Source organism: Schistocerca americana, chromosome 6, assembly GCF_021461395.2.
Source record: "Schistocerca americana isolate TAMUIC-IGC-003095 chromosome 6, iqSchAmer2.1, whole genome shotgun sequence".
Taxonomy (NCBI): domain Eukaryota; kingdom Metazoa; phylum Arthropoda; class Insecta; order Orthoptera; family Acrididae; genus Schistocerca; species Schistocerca americana.
Window position 1 is genome coordinate 272,241,066 of NC_060124.1, and position 20,195 is coordinate 272,261,260.

Sequence of the window (20,195 nt, forward strand, 5' to 3'; positions counted from 1 at the left end):
GGATTTACAGGGTACGATGAGAAAATGCAAATTCAAATGTGCTTGTGGTGCTTTACATTCTGATGCAATGATGTGTGATGCGATTGTGTACAATGTAACTCATGTCAGACTTGGGGAACAGATTTTGAAACAGTCAGATCCATCATTCCAGCACATAGTGCAAAATTCCTGATCAGTATGATTCAGGTAACGTAGCAGCTGATAAATTTCAGCAGCCACCAATTTGTCGGGTTGAGTCGTCCCTTGCTTACGACCAGTCCAGTACGCAGCAACAATCTGTGCACACCACACTGCATAAACAGTTCTCTAAACAGGCAAACAAAATTAAGTCATGCTATACCATGACGTCGTCATGTTGTATTGTAAGGTGCCACATATACCGTTTGTATATGTATATGTGTATGTCATCGTCTCTTCTTTCCCTCATCGATATCAGAGCATGAGAAATGTTTATGTTTGTGTTTTCCCATTTGTTGTTGATAACAACACAACAACTACACGGCCACGATACCACCTGATTCCAGAATAGCTAGCTTAATATAGTATAAAGATAGAGGGTTTCGATGCAGCGTTATTTAAGTGTGATTTTATTCTTCACTTAATCTTTGAGACTCTAAGAACCAGCTATTTTTAATCAGGCCCAAAACTCAACTTGTAACGAGAGCACTTTCAATCAGTCTGTCACAAAATTAATAATATGTAAGGCTCTACACCACTACAAGAAAATATCATTGTTCATGAAATAACAAAATATACGAATAAAATTCTTTGTATCTTTCCTTTTTATTCAACCAAATGCTTTCAAATGTTTATTTCGCACCCACAAATCATTCACACCTCAATGTAGAGTGTAAATGCGTGCATGAAAAATAGTACACTGTTTCTGCTGATAACCAAGTATGAGCTTTTGGGTTGCTAGGCTACTTCGATCAACAGGATTTATATTGGATTTTGAAATTGATCTTTCTATCCAAACTTACATCTTCTAGTATGGCTCATCAACAGTGGGATAACCATCAAATATTCTACCCTTGCACGATAATTAAGAATTTGCATAAATTGTATTTTGGCGAGTTTAAAGCAAACCACCAGCGGCGCGAAAGCAGTCTTAATACCACGTCACACCCGCGATGGTTACTAGCCTGTCACGAAATTGACCTGCATACATCTACAGCAATTCCAAGGTCATAATTCCCCCCATGCAATTGTGTGCAAGTGAACTTTGTCAAATCGATTATTTCTCGAAACGTAATTACTAATCCCGACACTGACCATTCATAAATGCACAATGAACACTCTTTTTCTAAGAGTAAAAGAATGATGCCACATCATCTACATAGTTATTAAAATATTATTCCAAATGACCTCAACCATTTATCGTCATTGTATTTTAACTGTAATCAGAAAAATTACGATTTATTATCAGAAAATAAAACATAACAGATCGCAAGCGAACGTATAAATGACAGCTTTGCATAGTGTCGAGACTCAATCAAGCAAAACAATATAAAGAAATGCCTGAAAGCTCAATTTCTCCATAACAACTGATAGATACAAATAAGATATTCAAGACTTCATAGATCAATGCCAACCTGTAATGTTATAATGCTCTCGGTGCTATTCACGCCGAAGGTCAAATACAATCCATATGTTTGCAACGGAACAAATCTAAGAATTGTGTCCATTCACAAAAATCTAGTCACAAGGCCCATGTAATCAACCCAGTGCATTGAAAGCCTGCTGCAGGCATTATCAAAACTAGCAAGCAAACAGTTTCTTCAGTGCTACGCCGGTCCAACAAATTTTTTGTTCATTTGCATCTTTGTGGAAAACATGAAATTTCAGTTGAACACAGGTGCCTCTATTACATAGCTGAATGGTAACACATATGAGCTGATAGGCTGCCCATGCCTGTCTAAAACTAGCATCCACCTAACGGCTTATAATGGACACGACATTCCCATTTTCGGAAAATGTACTTTGCCTGCCACATGTCACTTGAATACGAGAACTGTGACTTTCAATGTGCTACAATCAAGCGATTGTGAGAACATATTTGGCATTGACTCTTTTGATTTGTTTAGCTTTAACATTCAGGGCAATGTGTTGTCAGTGACTGCATTCAATGCCAAAGAAAGTGTAGCTAGATTGCTGAAAGAATTCCCTGAACTCTTTTCTGAAGGTTTAGGCAAGACTAAGAATTTTGTTGCACATAATACTATGAAAGACAATGCTCAGCTGAAATTTTGTCGGGCCAGAACTGTTGCCATTGCATTACGGGACAAAGTTGCTGCTGAATTTAAAGAACTGCAAGATAGCGCAGCTATTGTGCCCATATAAGCTAGCCAATGGACAAGTCCACTAGTTTTGCTCCCCAAACCTTCAGGTCACATGCGCTTCTGTGTTGACTTTAAGTCTACAGTCAACCCACAAGCTGTGATTGATAATTATCCACTGCTGTGCCCAGAGGATCTGATGGACAGATTAGGTGCTGATTGATACTTTCCAAAAATTGATTTACGTGACACATATCTTCAAATGCCACTACATGAAGAATCTCAAAACGTGTGTGCTGTGAACACTCATTTGGGCCTGTTAAAATATTTGCGTTTACCTTTTGGCAGCACTACCGCATCTGCCATTTTCCAACGGTATTTGGAACAGCTGACTGCTCAAGTACCTTACCAAACTGTTCAAACTATATGGACGATATTGTCATAGCAGGTTGTACACCTGAAGAACACATTGCAAATCTGCATGCTTTGTTTTGTGTGTTATCTGATGCAGGGCTAAAGTGTCGACTGGACAAGTGTGATTTTTTTTTTGCCCCCCCCCCCCCCCCCCCCTGAGTTGCAGTATCTTGGTCATGCCATAAACAGTCAAGGTGTATATTCTCTTCTGTCACATTGTTAGCCATACAAGACCTGCCAGTTCCTCAAGATGTCACAGAATTGCAGTCAGTCTTAAGGAAAATGAACTATTATATTTGGTTTGCACCAGATGCTGCACAAACCGCAGCTCCATTGCATTGCTTGCATTGCAAGGAAGTCACCTTTGGACAGCAAGAAGCTTTGCTCAGTGATTGCTGCTTGGTTCACTTTGATCTTGACAAACCAGTTGTGTTGCAGGTTGACACTTCCTCTTACAGAATCAGTGCAGTGCTTTCACACAGAGTTGGTGATAAAGGCAGGCCTACTGCTTTCGCATCAAAAGTATTGTCCAAAGCTCAGTGAACTATTCACAAAAAGAGAAAGAGGCATTGGCTATTGTGTATGGTGTCACCAAATTCCACCACTATTCATAAGGCAGAAAATTCTACTTAGTAACGGATCACATGCCACTGCAGTCCTTGTTTCATCCGATGAAGCCGGTTGCTGTATGAACTGCCCAAAAATTGCAAAGATGGGCTTTGTTGTTGTCTCAATACCAGTACAAGTTTGTGTATCGTCCGACAGCTCAACATGGTAATGTGGATACACTTTCATATCTTCCGATTGGCCCTGATACAACCTTTGACGATTCTGCTGCATCTTGTTGTCACATCGATGCTCAGGTTTCTGAACTGCATTAAACCTTTTTCTCTGAACTATAGCAAAATTGCAGAGGCCACAGAAGGCGATTCCAATTTGAACATTTTGCTAACATATATTTGCATGTCTTGGCCTTGCTCATTGCGTGAAGTCAAGCGCTGGCACACCAGTCGAGAACGATAGAGAAGACATCAGCCAATCGCATGCTGACTGACTCCTCTGCAGGATGACAATGCAACAGCAGCGACCCTTATACAAAGAGGACATAAGCGCCATGCCTGACTGGTCATGGCCCAGTTCAATAGTAGCTTCAAGACTAGTGACTTGTATAACAGTGACTTAAGATTGTCCATACTGAAGAAACTTGATTATTTTGTATGTCACCTTTTGATTGCAACATATCGGTGTAATTGCAAGTTAAGTATTCTCTTTTTTAATTTCTTAATAAAACTCATTAATCCGATTTGTTTGATTTGATTGTCTAGCGATCCGAGAAGGCAGCCTTCCTAGACACTCCGTGTTTGATGAGCATAAAGACATAAAACCTCTGAAAAGCTTTGAAGTCTTCCTTTAATCTGACATGACGCAGATCCCTAACACCTGAGCAGTACTCAAGAAGAGCTTGCACTGGAGTCCTATATGCTGTCCTCTTAACAGATAAACCGAAGTCAGTTATTCGCCTTCCCTACCACAATCCTCAGACGCCCATTCCCATTTCATATTGCTTTGCAGCGTTATGCCTAGATATTTAAATGATGTGACTGTGTCAAGCAGGACACTATTTACGCTGTATCCAAACATCACGGGTTTGTTTGTCCTGCTAATCTGCATTAACTTACCTTTTTCTACCCTTAGAGCCAGCTGCCGTACATCACACCAACTAGAAATTTTGTCTACGCCATCTTGTACCACCCTTTAGTCACTCATCTTTGACATCTTCCCATAAACCACACCATCATCAGCAAACAACTGCAGATAGCTGCTCGCCCTGTCTGCCAGATCATTTATGTATATGGAAAATAACAGCGATCCTACTACACTTTCCTGGGTCTCTAATCCATCCCTATGCCACTCCCAGTACCAAAGGCTTTGCACAGAGATCATATCCTTGTGGAGGACCCAGGTGCAAGACTGCTCAATCCACTCATCTAGCACTTCCTATTTCAGTCCTGTTGAAATGTAGCAATATTTACCTGTGCATATATGCCCTTGGTAGCTGAACCTCCAGCAAATCTGTCTGAACAGGATTTGTCTGAAGTACACTATTTTAAATTATGCGTCAGACTCCAGGTTTTCAGTCCAAATAATTTTAATTGTACTCGGTTGTTGAATAACCTAAAGTTTATGCCCAGATTGTGTCTCATTCACAAGAATTTATGCACAGATAAACAGCTAGTCACATACCAAACTTGAGTGATACCCTATAAAGAGATTGTTCGAGTGCACTAATGTAATGCTGAAGTGACCCAATAGCTTACGTGTGGCAAGTAAATAATCAACATATTCCCTAATTACACTGTTCTTTCAGGTGTATAGTCATATCAAAATTAAACAATGGTGTGCACAGTAAATATCATTTAGGAATAACACAGTTCAATGTTCATTATTATTGTCACAGTTCACAAAATGCATTATTGAAGTTCAACACAATTCTTGAGATTAATTGCAAGCTCACAGTCTCCATAAGTGAAAAACAGTCACTGTAGAAACACTCAGACCCTGAATTTAAATAAAACTCTTTACCTTTTAGAAGTTGTGCTTTGTGCTAACTCGTCTGCATACAATGTGTAATAATTTCAGGCACATATATTGCTCATATCATAACGTCCTGCAGACTATTCAAATGGCTCCTAGCAGCCTCTCTTTTATAAAATTACAATAATCAGCAGTACATTCAGCTACTGTTGTTTGCTGTCTTTGTAAAAAGACAGCAAACAAAGATTTGCATTCCTGATTAACAGAATAGTGGGGAAAGATTTTTCTGAATGTGCATTTTTAGATACAACAACAACTGGTATTGAATTATGCTGTCTAGTTCATCAAAATATGGTATTACATTTCAGTAACAATGTTTTAACTATAAATGTTAATTACTCTGAAACTAAATGAGACTGAAACTTACTACCATGTCTAGGAAATTAGCTTTACTAGTGCTATAATTATTCATATATACTTTTGACCTAATTCATCTGAAAGTTCGCAGATGGGTAAGTGCTTACATAACAAAAATGATACTGAAGTTTTATATTATTGGTATTTGTAATAACCACAGTATTTAGGTACACTAATTGAACCAATGGCTTCTAACTACCCAAATGAATATAATGGACAATAAAGTTAAGTTGGATTAGCCCAGACGTAATATTGGAGATTTTTGGGTATTGCGTACATACTGCTTTGTTGCACTGCCACAGGCTTATCCTACCTCATCAGATGCCAGACCAGCTGTGGAAACAGCATGTCACATACCAGCTCTACTGCAATCACTGCACAATTTTTTTATATTGATAGAACTACCAACCAGCTGTTCATCGAGATGAATGGCCACTGCCAAACTGTGGCCAAGTACGAAGTGAACTACCCTATGGCACAACACGCAGCTGACCATAACATGTTGGATTTCAGTGGCTTCTTCACAGCTCGGGCCATCCAGATCCTCATCAAACACCACCAGTTTTGCTGAACTGCACATAACAAATTCTCTGCTCCCAAAATCATCCTGTCCTCAACCTACAGTAACCTATTGTCCCCACATCTGACAGTTTCTGTCCCCTCTGTCCTACCACCACCTCCCCATTCACATCTCCTCACACACATTGCATGCTGCCCTCTGCCAATGCACCCACCCATCTCTCCCCTTGTCTGCTAGACAGCACTCTCAACACTCTTCTCTCCCCCCACCCATACCCTGCTATCCCTTCCCCTACCCTGCCTCCTCCAGATTGCTACTTTCATTCAAAGTGACAGCTGCCTTCTGGTTCAAGCTGCTGGAGACAGAAGTAATGTATGTGTGAGTTATGCTGGTTTGTGTGAAAGCATGTGTGGGTATTTGTTGTTACTCGCCGATGATTCAAAGTGCTGCCACGCAATTACGCACGTCATCTACGTGCGGCGCTGTCTGCCAGCCATGCAGCAGCTGCGCCACCTAAGCGGCCAGCCAGGCACTGGCCGCTAGACTTGGACTCAGTGCTCATTCGAATGTTACCGTGTTCACATGTCAACTTGCTCTGTGACTTATATGTGTTGTGTCGTTTTGAAATATGTGTGTTCAACTTGACGTTATAACAATTGGCGACGAGGATGGGATTTTTCCTTTTCACCGTTGACCCACAGGTTTCCATGGTTACTGTTGAGCAACTATTGCAAGGTCTCATTGACCAGCAAACACCTCTAACATCGGCGATTCGTGATTTCGGCGCGGCGTCAAATGCGGGGCGTTTCTCGTCGTTGGCTATACCTCCTTTGCCTCCTTACGACAAGATGGCGGAAGACTGGCCTGATTATGAAAAACGTCTTCAACAGCACTTCTTGGCATTTCATGTCACGGACGAAAAATCATGTAAGTCTCTGTTCGTTTCCTGGATTTCACCTCAAATGTATCAGTTGTTGTCGCAATTGGCTCCTTTGAAAGATCCTGCGTCTTTGTCCTTTGCTGGAATGTGCTCACTTCTGTCTGTCTATTTTCAAAAGCAAACGCATGTGGTAGCCTCTCGTGTTGCCTTTTATCATTGTCAAAAACAGCTGCATCAATCTTATCACGCTTGGGGTGCTGAATTTCACGGCCTCAGTCAAAAGTGTCAATTTGTTACTGACGTTCACAAAGAATCCTACGCCAATTCCATGGTACGGGATACTATCATCCGGTCGGCGACCGACAAAGAAGTTCGGCAACTGCCCTTCAGTCGGCAAATCCGACTCTAGATGAGGTCCTCTCCATCGCGCAGTCATTTGAAATTTCTCGCGCCGCTGGGGCACAAATAGAGGCGTGGGGTGATGTCGGGGAAATACAACCTCTGTGCGCTGTTGACGACGTGTGCGGCGCGTCCCCGCTGGCCGATGTGGCTGCAGTGTGCTCCCATGCGCAGCCTCGGCCTAACCGTAAACAACCCGCTACGAAACTGCAGCAAAACCCCCCGGCAACTTCCTTCATGTCTGCGGTGTTTTACGAAACATTCACGCGAGGATTGTCCCCAACATTGGGTTGTGTGTCACAATTGCAAAAAGAAAGGTCATGTGTCCTCCGTTTGCAAATCCGATCGAATACATGATGTTCGTGAACATGACGCTGATTCTGATTCTGTGTTGTCTGTCAATTGCACTTCTTCCCTTTCAGGGAAGTTATTACTCACTGTCCAAATCCGTGGTCGAGATGTCCGCATGCAGGTGGATACCGGTTCAGCTGCCACTATAATTAATTCTCAGACGTATCTTCAGTTGGGTTCTCCACTCCTGTCACCTGTCACTCGGCAATTACGGACGTCCAATAAACAGAAGATTTCTCTCTTGGGACAATTTAATGCTGAGGTATCTTACAAATCCGTCATTCGCACTGTTCCCATATTTGTGGTCGAACAGAGTAACGCAGAGAATCCTTTTGGTTTCGATGCCTTTTGCGTTTTTGGGTTCTCCATAGATGACTCTGTCAATGTCGTCTCTGATGCTATTCCTTATGCTCAATTGGATTCCTTGTCGACGACATTTTCGTCCCTTTTTTCTCCTGGGTTAGGCCGTGCAAACGACTTTGAAGCTCATATCACGCTCAAACCCACTGCTCGGCCCATTCCTGTGGCCCTTCGTGATCGGGTAAAACGGGAGCTGGATCATCTCACTACTTCAGGGGTCTTGCTTCCTGTCACTTCCAGTGAGTGGTCCTCTCCTGTCGTCGTCGTTGCTAAGCCAAATGGTGATATTCGTCTCTGTGGCGATTTCAAAGCCACTGTAAATGCTCAATGCCCCATCGACACTTATCCTATGCCCCGACCTGAAGAACTATTCACTAAATTTGCTGGAGGCCAGTACTTTTCTAAAATTGACCTGTCGGAAGCTTATCATCAACTTCCTCTCGACGCTGCTCCCCGGTCCTTAGCACACCTTTCGGCCTCTATCAATACCAACACTTGCCATTCAGGGTTGCTAGCACCCCTGCTCTCTTTCAGCGATTCTTGGAACAATTATTGCTCCCTGTCCCTAGGTGTATCAATTACATGGACGACATTGTTGTCACTGGCTCCACCACTGAAGAACATCTTCAAAATCTCCGCACACTTTTTCATGTCTTACAGACTGCCGATCTTAATTGTAATCTTCAGAAATCACAATTTTTTCAAGCATCCATCACATTCTTGGGGTTTCAACTCTCTCGGGATGGTATTCATCCGCTTCAGCAAACTGTCGCTGCGATCGATGCCCTTCCTCGCCCTACATCTGTTAAGGAACTGCAGGCTTTCTTGGGGAAAATAGCATACAATCACAAGTTTTTACCATCTGCGGCTTCGGTGGCTCAGCCATTGCATCACCTGTTGCATAAAAACGTGCCTTTTCACTGGTCCGTATCATGCGATGCGGCTTTCCAGAAATTGAAGACTATGCTGAAACAGGCCCCGTGCCTGGCTACGTATCGACCTGGCCAACATCTTGTTCTTGCCACAGACGCCTCTCAATACGGGGTCGGAGCAGTCCTTGCGCACCGTTTTTCTGACGGTTCGGAACAACCCATTGCTTATGCCTCCAAAACGCTCACAGATGCCCAACAAAAGTATTCTCAAATTGAAAAAGAAGCTTTGGCCACTATTTATGCTCTTCATAAGTTTGGTGTTTTTCTCTATGGCTCAAAATTTCATCTTGTTACGGATCACAAACCACTTGTTTCCTTGTTTCATCCATCAACGTCACTTCTCGACAAGGCTGCACACCGCCTCCAGCATTGGGCCCTACTTGCCTTGTTTCAATTATGAGATTCATTTCTGGCCAACGGCTCAACATGCAAATGCTGATGCTCTGTCTTGCCTTCCCATGGGTCCTGATCTGGCATTCGATAGGGGCGAACTTTTGTGTTTCCACCTGGATGTTGCTGAGCAGCAGGTTGTGGATGGGTTCCTCATCACCGGGGACCGGCTGGCGGCTGCTACGGGTTCCGACCCTACCCTCTCCCGGGTTTTACGCTGTATTCAGAAGGGTTGGCCAGATCGCCCGTCCGCTAAGACTTCTGATCCGTTGCAGAACTACTACGCTTTGCGCTACCGCCTCACGGCTAGGGATGGTGTTATCCTCCTTTCCACTGATAATGCTTCGCCGCGTGTTGTGGTTACTGCGTCTTTGCGTGCTTCAGTCTTGCGCCTCCTTTACCTAGGGCACTGGGGTGTGTCTCGCACAAAATCTCTGGCGCGCCGTCATGTGTACTGGCCTGGCATCGACTCTGAAATAGCACACATGGTCGCAGCCTGCGGCCCTTGTGCGTCACAGGCCACCGCCCCGAAGTCATCTTTGTCACTGTATCCTTCGCCTGAGAAGCCCTGGGAGCACATTCATGCTGACTTCGCGGGATCCTTTTTAGGTACTTATTGGCTCCTCGTAATTGACGCCTACTCTAACTTTCTTTCATTGTCTGTTGCACGTCACCTACCACCGCGGCAACCAGAAGTGCTCTCGCCCGCATTTTTTCTTTGGAAGGTCTCCCCTCTACTCTTGTTACTGATAATGGTCCACAATTTGCCTCTTCCGAATTTGCGAATTTTTGTGCTCATCACGGCGTTATGCATGTCACGGCCCCGCCGTTCCATCCACAATCAAACGGTGAGGCTGAACGACTGGTCCGCACATTTAAGGCTCAGATTCGGAAACTTCTGACTTTTTCTGCTGCTGCTGCTGGTGATGCGCTTCTCCAGTTTCTGGTGTCTTACCGTTTCACCCCCATGGGCTGAGCTCTTACATGGCCGACAGCCCCGCACGCTACTTCATCTTCTGTGGCCTTTCACCTCACGGCCGCGGGTGCCTTCACTTGGCCGGTTCACCGCTGACGACCTCGTCTGGGTACGGGGATATGGCAGGTGGCCAAAATGGAGTCCGAGCCGCATCTTACGACACCGTGGCCGACGCCTGTATGAAATCCAGACGGACACGGGTGTTGCAGAGCGTCATTCGGACCAGCTTCGGCCTCGTGTGCCGGCAACGCCTGTTCCGAATGTCACTACACCACCTTCGGCTCTACCTGACGCTCGGGATCTTGGCATCTCTCAATACTCACAACACAGCCGTCTCACTGTCATCGCGGTGCCAGCACAAGAACGGACGCCACCAGGAGACGTGCCCATGCAGGAACCAGTTGACCATCCTTTGTTGGAGCCAATCTACTCGCCTCCTCCTCATACAGACGCCGACACATCGCCCATGTCTTCTGTTATATCAACTGGACTTGCCGCAACGGGCAGATTGGTGCATGGGGCCCCAGCAGATTCAACCCCTACGTCTCCTGTCATCTCGACCCATTATCATCAGGGACACTTCCGTCCGCACGGGAAGCCCCCTCCTCGAGACTTTATGGCCAGTCAAACAACGCCTATGGATGTTAGCCATCTCCAGGCCACCTCCACCAAGACCAGTGCAACAATTTCAAAGGGGGGAAAAGTGTTGTGACTCGCCGATGATTCAAAGTGCCGCCGTGCAATTACGCGCGTCCTCTACGTACGGCGCTGTCTGCCAACCATGCAGCAGCTGCACCACCTAAGCGGCCAGCCAAGCAGCAGCCGCTAGACTTGGACTCAGTGCTCATTCGAATGTTACCGTGTTCACATGTATCACTTGTCAACTTGCTCTGTGACTTATATGTGTTGTGTCGTTTTGAAATATATGTGTTCAACTTGACGTTATAACAGTACTTTCTTTTCTGAAGAAGACTTTGGCTGAAAGCCAAATCATAACAATCCTTTCGTTGTGCCTGCCTGCAACTCAACATTTCATATTTACAATGATTAGCAATCTATCCTCTTTCTTACATTGTTCAAGAAGAATAATATATATAAAAGGATGCAAAATTTTAAAATGATCTGATGCAAATGAAGACAAGGGGAAGGGCAGTTTAATTATATCTAGCATTAGCAGTGTGTAATATTAACTGATAAAAACAAACACAATTCAAGTTTTAGTTTGGAAAATACATGAATTTATTAAATCTAACTATAGGGACTGCAATCATAGTTTGTGATGTGCATGACACAGTTATATAATTTTGTAAACACAATTTGTAACTGTAAGACAATTAAAATGTTATTTTCAATACTGTTTGTACTTGTTGACAGTGTTAAAACAACACATATGCTTCAGTGGCTATAAATTTCACAGGCATTATTGAGTGACATCCATACTGAGGAGGGAGTGATGTGGGAACATATAAAAGTGAAAACAGTAACTAAAATGTAAATAAGGTTTTCAAGCAGTTCATTTGTTTTAACAAATATCTTCATAAAAGGGAATGGAACTGCTCTGCTGTCATCCGAAAAGATTGCATGACGTAATGAATAATCTTCCTTTGTTATGTATGCAGTGTTGGTCACTATTATACTGAAGAAGTAAACTTCCAGAATAAATTGGCGCTCTGAAGCAGAGGCACACTATTTTAATTGATTGATTCATTGATTTGTGAGGAAGTTCCAAATCTGCATGCACGCACACACGCACGCAGTTATCTCTTCTGAAACAGATTTACATTTTGAAATGTGAAAGTATCTTACTTTTGAAGATTTCAAGCTTTCTGGTACACTACTCTTCGGCCATAGTGTATTAACCAAAACTTCAGCACACAGTATAGTGTCAAATTTCAATAAAACCTGAAGCATCTGCTGCAAACAATCTTCATATTCTGGAAACTGAAAACAAAATACAATATATATTACTTGAATCACATAAAAAAATAACAACATCAGCACCTGAAAGCTAACAGGAGCCACAAGTGCAATGTTTAAACAGGGGAAAAAGAAGATGAAAACAGAGTTACTACACACTTTAATTACTTCACAGGGAGCTCAACGTATTTCTTCTTAATACATGTGGCCATAGTGTTTTTTAGTTGTTTTACCACTACGACATAAAACCATCTATGCACACACAAAAATTTGCCACACAAAGCTACAAAATAACGAACATATAAACACACTTCAATTCTAAACAAGGGCTGTCAATCTTACAAACACAAAACTAGTAATAATAAATAGCAGCTCTTAGAAAATTGATCAAAACACAATGTTGATGTCCCAACAAATGAACAACAAACAGAAGGTCTCATAACATGTTCTGAACATATTCTCAACACAGAGAAAAAGACCACAGTAACGTAAATACGGAGCTTACTACAGAATTAATAAAATAATAAATTAAAAAACATAGCAACATAGTGTAGAAAAGAAAACAAGCTCAAAACTAATTGTGATGAATGAAAACTTAAAAATCTAAACAAAAGGAGAAAATTGTTAATATAACAAAAGCTGATAAAATAATACTGGAGCACTCATGGAAACTAGAATTCATGCAGAAAACAAAAATTCATCACAAAAAGGAATATAAAAGAAATTAAAATCTAACGCAACACACATATCTCAAACGCATGTTAAAAAAAACCTCTGAAAAACATAGAGCATACATTTTCACACAGGGATGAACAGGGACTTTTATATAAATCCCCAAGCCACCGAATATACTATACCGCCCGCAAATCCATGACAGACATTCCCATCAGGCCAGTAGTAAATTTCAGATCAGCTTGCACATACCTACTAGTGAAACAAACGCAAACACTGGTCACCCAATACTATTAACTTGTCAATGATAGGGAATTGAAAAATACTGTTCAGTTAATAGAAAAAACAAAAGAGATACAAATATCTCGCACACAAAGGCGCTGGTTCCCTTTCATTTAAAAAAAAAAAAAAATAAAAATAAAAAGGTTGCTTCTCTTTTAATGATAACATTAAAATAACTGGAGAAAACCTGAAAACATGTAATCATCTACCTCAAGAATATGTCGATGAAGCAATAGAACTATTACTGTAAACAGTGCAAACAAACTATCTTAATTCAATCAAGAGTGTTACATGTAAGAAGCAAGTTTACTCATCTGTTCACCTTCAGAAACACTAGCCAATGTCTTCTTAAATCACATAGAAAAATGAATATCTGAAGATGCAACACCAAAGAAAGGCTATTTCGTCATCCACTGGTATCTGTACATGGATGGCAATATGCATGGGAGATGAACTTCTGACCAATATACAACAATTACAGAAAGACATAAACACACTCAAGTTCGGGGGGGGGGACAACAGAACACACCTTGGATGACTAAAGATAGGATGTTTATATTCACAGGACATGCACATTAGTATGTTACGCAGAAATGGTTACCATTTGAACCATGTCAACCCCTTGGTTCAAGGTCAAAACTGATATCGTGGCACAACACCACCTACCAGTAAAATATGCCTGTAGCTCTCATTGTTGCTACAAACTGAATGTAATGGATCATTGTGACTTGAGCAGACATGCAGGATGCCTCGCACATGTATGCATGAACCATAGCATCAAATCAGTGAGTCTAAAAAAGGGTGCATTGTTGGCATGAGAGAATGTGATGCATCCATCCAGGAAATCGCTGCTTGTGTGGGACGAAGTGTTTTTGAAGTGCAACGGGTGTGTGCAGAATGGTCATGAAAGGCTGTAGAACACAACAAGATGTGGCAGGTCACACCACTCAGACCATCCCCTGAAAAGATTGACACCTCATACGAATGAAATCGCAAGACAGATCTGTGCCCTCTTCAGCTCTGGCGCAACTGTGGAATAGTGTAACACATCATACAATTTCCAGAATGCAATTTTTACTCTGCAGTGGAGTGTGCGCTGATATGAAACTTACTGCAGATTAAAACTGTGTGCCAGACCGAGACTCAAACTCGAGTTTGAGTCTTGGTCTGGCACACAGTTTTAATCTGCCAGGAAGTTTCACATCGTACAATATCAGGGGTGACAGTGCGTCGCCGTTTATTACAGCACAAGTTATGTTCATGTCATCCACTTCTCCGTCTCCCTTTGATGAATGTGCAGAAACATGCTAGATGGGCAATGGTGTGTGGCACGACATCACTGGGGGCAGGAATGGCATCAAATAGTGTTTTCAGCTGAATCCAGGTTCCGTTTGCTTGAAAATGATGGCTGCATTTTGGTTCACCAGAGAAAGGTGGAGCATTATCACAGTGACTGCATTCGTACAAGACATACTGTGCCAGCTCAAGGCCTTATGGTATCCGTAGCTGTGCTCTTTCTGCACAACACTGCATATGACATTTTACAGCAAGGCAATGCACGACCACATGTTGCTGCATGAACACATCCCTTCTTGGTGTCACAGGATGTCAGCCTTTTGCCCAGGCCCGCCAGATCACCAGACATGTTGCCTATCAAACATGTGTAGGATATGGTGAAACAACAAATGAAGTGCTATGACCCAATGGCAACCATCATAGATGAACTTTGGAACTGAGTGAACGCAGTATGCAAGGTTATACCACAGGACGCCATTTGTGCCTGATAAGCGTCAATGCCATCATGCATGTAACAAGTTATCACGGCCCATGACGGACCCTGCACCTGCTATGCAAGAAAACACAATCACAACCACGTCTCTGGCGTATATTGAAAACCAAGCCAGCAAAGAAAATAATAAATTATTCCTTGAACCAGCCACAGGAACTTAAACAAGCTGCAACAATATACATGTTAAACAGACTCAATGAGACTCCCCTAAACGCTTGTTACTACCAAAGCTGGTCACTATAAAACAGATTGCTTTAAAAATTGATTAAAAAAGTAGTAGTACATAATTATAACAGAAAAATAAAGACATGAAAAATGAAATGAACAAACCAGACCACATAAATGCAGACACACTGATGGCACAGATATAAACAAGGTAAAAATAATATAAACAGCACAATCACAAGAAAACAGCTCACAATCACATATCACAATAAAATTACATACAAAATAGGTGAAATATTAAAAAAAAAAAATATATATGGGTATAAACATTATCTACAGAATGAAAAATTCCATACAGAAACATACCCCAAAACCAAAACCCACACACAAACAGCATTGCACCTTTCAGCTCAACTGCAGGCACTGTCACAAAATCTACAACAGAACGATTAGTAGGATGTTTGACACATAGAAATAAAGAACACATCGGGGCACGGAAATAAAATACAAACCACTCAACATTTACAAATCTTAAACAGGAATAAAATAGACCAAGCTCAATAGAAAAATCTATGAAGTATCATAAAAAGCTGTAAAAACAGACATCTCACTTTTCATAAAAATATACCACAGAAAAAAGCAATAATACCCTATAAACAACCACTTAATGACCAGTTACTATACAATACCACTGAACAAATAACATAGACACCCCTCCCGTCCCCAGTCTCCATCTCATCATCAAATCACTCTCCTTTCGACTACTTTATATTCCCTACCTTTACTCATTATTAGCCTCATATGAACCACCTTCCCGTCCCCTTCCAAAAATATAGTTTTCATTCAGATCTTCACCACTTCCACTACTCCATCATTTCACTTGCACATTAAATAAGCACAAATTTACACATATGTCAAACCACGCATGAAGAGAAAACTTTTAAATCAAATGAAAACCAAAACTAGTTGTTAAGTTAGTATTACTACCCACACAAAAATACATAGACAAGTTTAGCCAGGATTACAAAAACAAACACCAGTGGTGCTATATCATGTCATATCTTGCTTCAGAAAACATTTAGTGCTGCACATCAATGTAAGATTAGGCAAAAAGCGTCAGTGCAAAACGATGGACTGTATAAAAAAATGTCCAAGCAGATAACAATTCCTATTACAAAAGAAAATTGGACATAAAGTACTTTAAGTAAATAATTACAACTCTTTTATGATTTGCAATGAACTGTTTTTAGAGTTAGAAAACCAACTGAAGTGATAAATATGTTCACATAGCAGACACTGATAACATTTTATATCAATTAAACAAAACCCATATGATGATATAAATACGAATTTTCTAGTAGCTGTGCAGAGAGATTTAAATACCTATCAGAATAGACTTATGTTTATATCAGTTGTGTAATACATTCATATCTAATGTACAGTAACTTGGCGTTTCTGCCATTCACTAATTACAGGGCAACATTTACACCACCTCTCTCTGCTGCAAGCATGTGGAAGACAGCAGGATGGCAGAGCTAAAGAAATACCATAGTTGCATAATAAAAATTTTAAAATAAAAATTCTCTTTTGAATCTTTGTGTCTTATGTAAGACATTCGTTTAGGTAAATAAAACTATGTTTTATGGATTACATCATCATTACATGCACTGATACTAGTTCTTCACAAAAAGAAAGTTGCACTTGGTAGTCCAAGAGCAATTATAATGAGCCATCCACAAGGTCTGATCAAAGTTGATCTGCTGTTACTGCTCTATGCTAATGGTTTATCATTTTACGAGACAGAACAGTCTGTATGTTGTAATGGTATTATTGTAAAGCCATCAAAGAAGCAGCAGTGAAGAAAATAAGAAAAAAAATATTCTGGTAAACAATGAGAGAGCATTTTGCACAAATGAGCATCCTTGAATTCTGTAGTAGTGGTCATAACTTTGACAAACATAGTATGGCATTGAGAAATTCAAGATAAAAAGTTATAAGCTGCTTCAGATTTACTTTCAGGGAAACTAACATTGCAAAAATATTATGGCAAGGTCACTAACAAATGTAGGTGTAGCTCCACCTTCTGCACAAGATGAGTTGCAAAAACACAGAAGTGAGGAAGATAAAATTTGCAGATTATGAAATAACTGATGGAACAAAGGTAATGGACAGGTATGTAAATAGGTGGAAATTGTTGATAAGCTTTTGGGCAATGTCCTTTCTTAGAGCTAACTGGGGGTAATGTCAGATGGAGAGGGTGCGGGAATCGAGGAGGTGGGGAGGAGAAAGGAGGGGTGGAGGGAGGGAAGGTGATGGTTGGGAAGGAAAAGCAGCCAAGGAACAGTGTAGGAATGTGGCACCAGTGCACCTGTCCTGGGTAAGGCAGGGGAAGTTGTGTGCGATACTCGATGAACTGAAGAGGGTTGAAGGGGGGCACAACAAAACAAGAGGGAGATGTTTGGGGAGGGGGGGGGGGGGCAGTGTGGGTGTAGGTTAATGTAATTAAGAGGTATTCAGTTGTTATTTATGTGGTAAAATTTTTAAAAACAATTTTTAATGTTTCTTTGATGGAGATATTTCTGAATAGCTTCTTCATGTTGGAAGAAGGCAATACACTGTTTTCTGGTAAAACAACATTACTGAATTACTTGTGTGCTGGTATAAGCTGACGCCAGTAGACTATGCGGCAAAGAGGTTGTGAGATCGATTCAGGCCAATGACAGACTCACAGGAAACGTGCTGCCAATGCCCTCTCGGCTGCCAGTATTTAGATCACCACTGCGGACCGGAGGGATAGTCTGTCACACTGAGTGAGTTCCAGCCCGTCACCAGTCGCAGCCCAGTGAGAGTCGCACACAGTAGTTCGCTCTGCCGCTAACCCAGAGACAGGCAGCACATAACAACCACAATGGTGTTCATAGCGGACCTTTTACTTCACCAGCAGTGAAGTGTCCGCCCCGGGTAGCTGACTGGTCAGTGCGACAGAATGTCAATCCTAAGGCCTTGGGTTCGATTCCCAGCTGGGTCGGAGATTTTCTCTGCTCAGGGACTGGGTGCTGTGTTGTCCTAATCAACATCATTTCATCGCCATTGTCGCGCAAGTCGCTGAACTGGCGTCAAATTGAAAGACTTGCACCCGGCAAATGGACTACCCGATTTATTTTTACCAACGGTGAGGTTACCGTGGACTATTACAGAGAACTTGTACCACAACAACTATCTTGAGTGAAGTAATTTTCTATTCTTATGAATAAAGAACACAATTAATATATGTATGCAGTTTGTGTTATAGGAATAGGATACTGGCCTCAAACAACATCCCCTTCTTGCTCCCTGCGTACAAACCTACATAGACAATGAGACGACATAAAAGATGGTGATGAGAATAATTCAGTGAAGAAGAATTTGCTTGCCTCTCTTGTGTTTCAGATTGCAGGGCGATCATATTCAAATGTCTGATAATTTTTTGTTGTGTTCTTGCATGTATGCCAGGAGGGGAGCCACAGAACTAATCAAATTTCTCGTTTCAGAGCCTTGGCTTGCTTTTTTGCTGTAACTTATCTTTGTAAATCATGGCTACCCCGCCCCCTGCACCTCCTGTCCCCATGCCTCAGCCACAGATGGCCAATGTGATTGATCTAACATAAGCTTCTCTGTTTCATAACCAATGAACTGTTGTCTTGCTGGTGACAGTACTTCTGGCTGCACAAGCGGCATCGGCCACACAACAACAACAGCCAACTGACCAACAAGCCCTACAAGTGCTGCCGACCAACACACCAACGTTCCAGCAATTTAACAAGAACGAAGAGGAATGGCTCAACTAACTGCCACAGTTCCAAGCTCATTGTGCAGTTCATTGAGTAAAAGGTACTGTGATGCTACAATTGTGGGGTCTTCAGTGTTCCAGTGTTCAGATTAATACAAAAACTATTCCCAACCGCACCTCCCAACGAACTCAGTTAGAACCTAGTAATTGTTGCATTAACTCAGTACTGTGACCAGCAAGTTCAAGTAGCTGCAGCCAGATATCAGTTCTGTTGCTTGCAGAAAAAGCCATAACAGATGTACCATCAGTGGTACAATAGATGTACCATCAGTGGTACACACAATTAATGGGTATGACTAGGGAGTGTAAATGTAAGTGTAGTTGTGCCAGCATTTACAGTGACTTAATGATTGGAGATGCTATAACATTCAATGTCCCAGATAGCAGAATACAGGAACAGATCTTAAAGTACTCTGATCCATCACTTCCTCAAGTACTGCAAATCTTAGAGCGATATGATTCAGATACTACAGTGGCCGATAAGTTTGAGCGGGCTACGATTTGTTGGGTCGAGTCGCCCATTGCTCGCGACCACCCCAAATAGCTAAATAACGAGCATGTACACAGCTGCACAGACAGCCACCTAGACAGGTAATCAGAGCTGTGAACTTAGTGAAGTCTTGTCCTAGATGTTTCGCTTGCCATCAAAGATAGGATTGCCCATCAGGTAACGCAACACATATGGAAAGAAAAGGCCCTGTTCAAGCAGTTTGTTTGCAATGGCACAAAACTGCCAATTCTGCCCGCTCCCAGAAAAAACTGCCTGCTCCCAGAAAAAACAGGCTCATGCACATGCAGTGAACGTTGTGTTTTCCAAACCTACAACAGGTTCTGACAAAAGTAAGATTAAGGTTGTGCCTACTTCTCGCCCTAGTGCTGTGCAACGACATCTAACAAACTATTTGTCTCATTACGCATTGCTGGCCGTCACGTGAATTTTCAGTTGGACACAGGTGCCTTTGCTAAATCATGCCACTTACGAACAGTTAGGGTCACCACACCTTTCTAAATCTAGCAAGCACCTCACTGCTTACACTGGACAGGAGATTCCAGTGCTTGGACAGTGTAGTTTGCTTGCCACTTATAAATCT

General features: G+C 42.0%; 1 protein-coding gene across 1 annotated transcript in view; it reads right to left on the reverse strand.

Annotated features, from left to right (window-relative positions):
* The window catches only part of LOC124620089 (cohesin subunit SA-3-like), a 237,036-nt gene that overhangs the window by 46,065 nt on the left and 170,776 nt on the right, over window positions 1-20,195 (reverse strand). Inside the window, exon 9 of the mRNA XM_047146758.1 lies at window positions 12,257-12,391. Within this exon, the coding sequence (XP_047002714.1) occupies window positions 12,257-12,391 (135 nt within the window). The remainder of the gene's footprint in view (window positions 1-12,256; window positions 12,392-20,195) is intronic.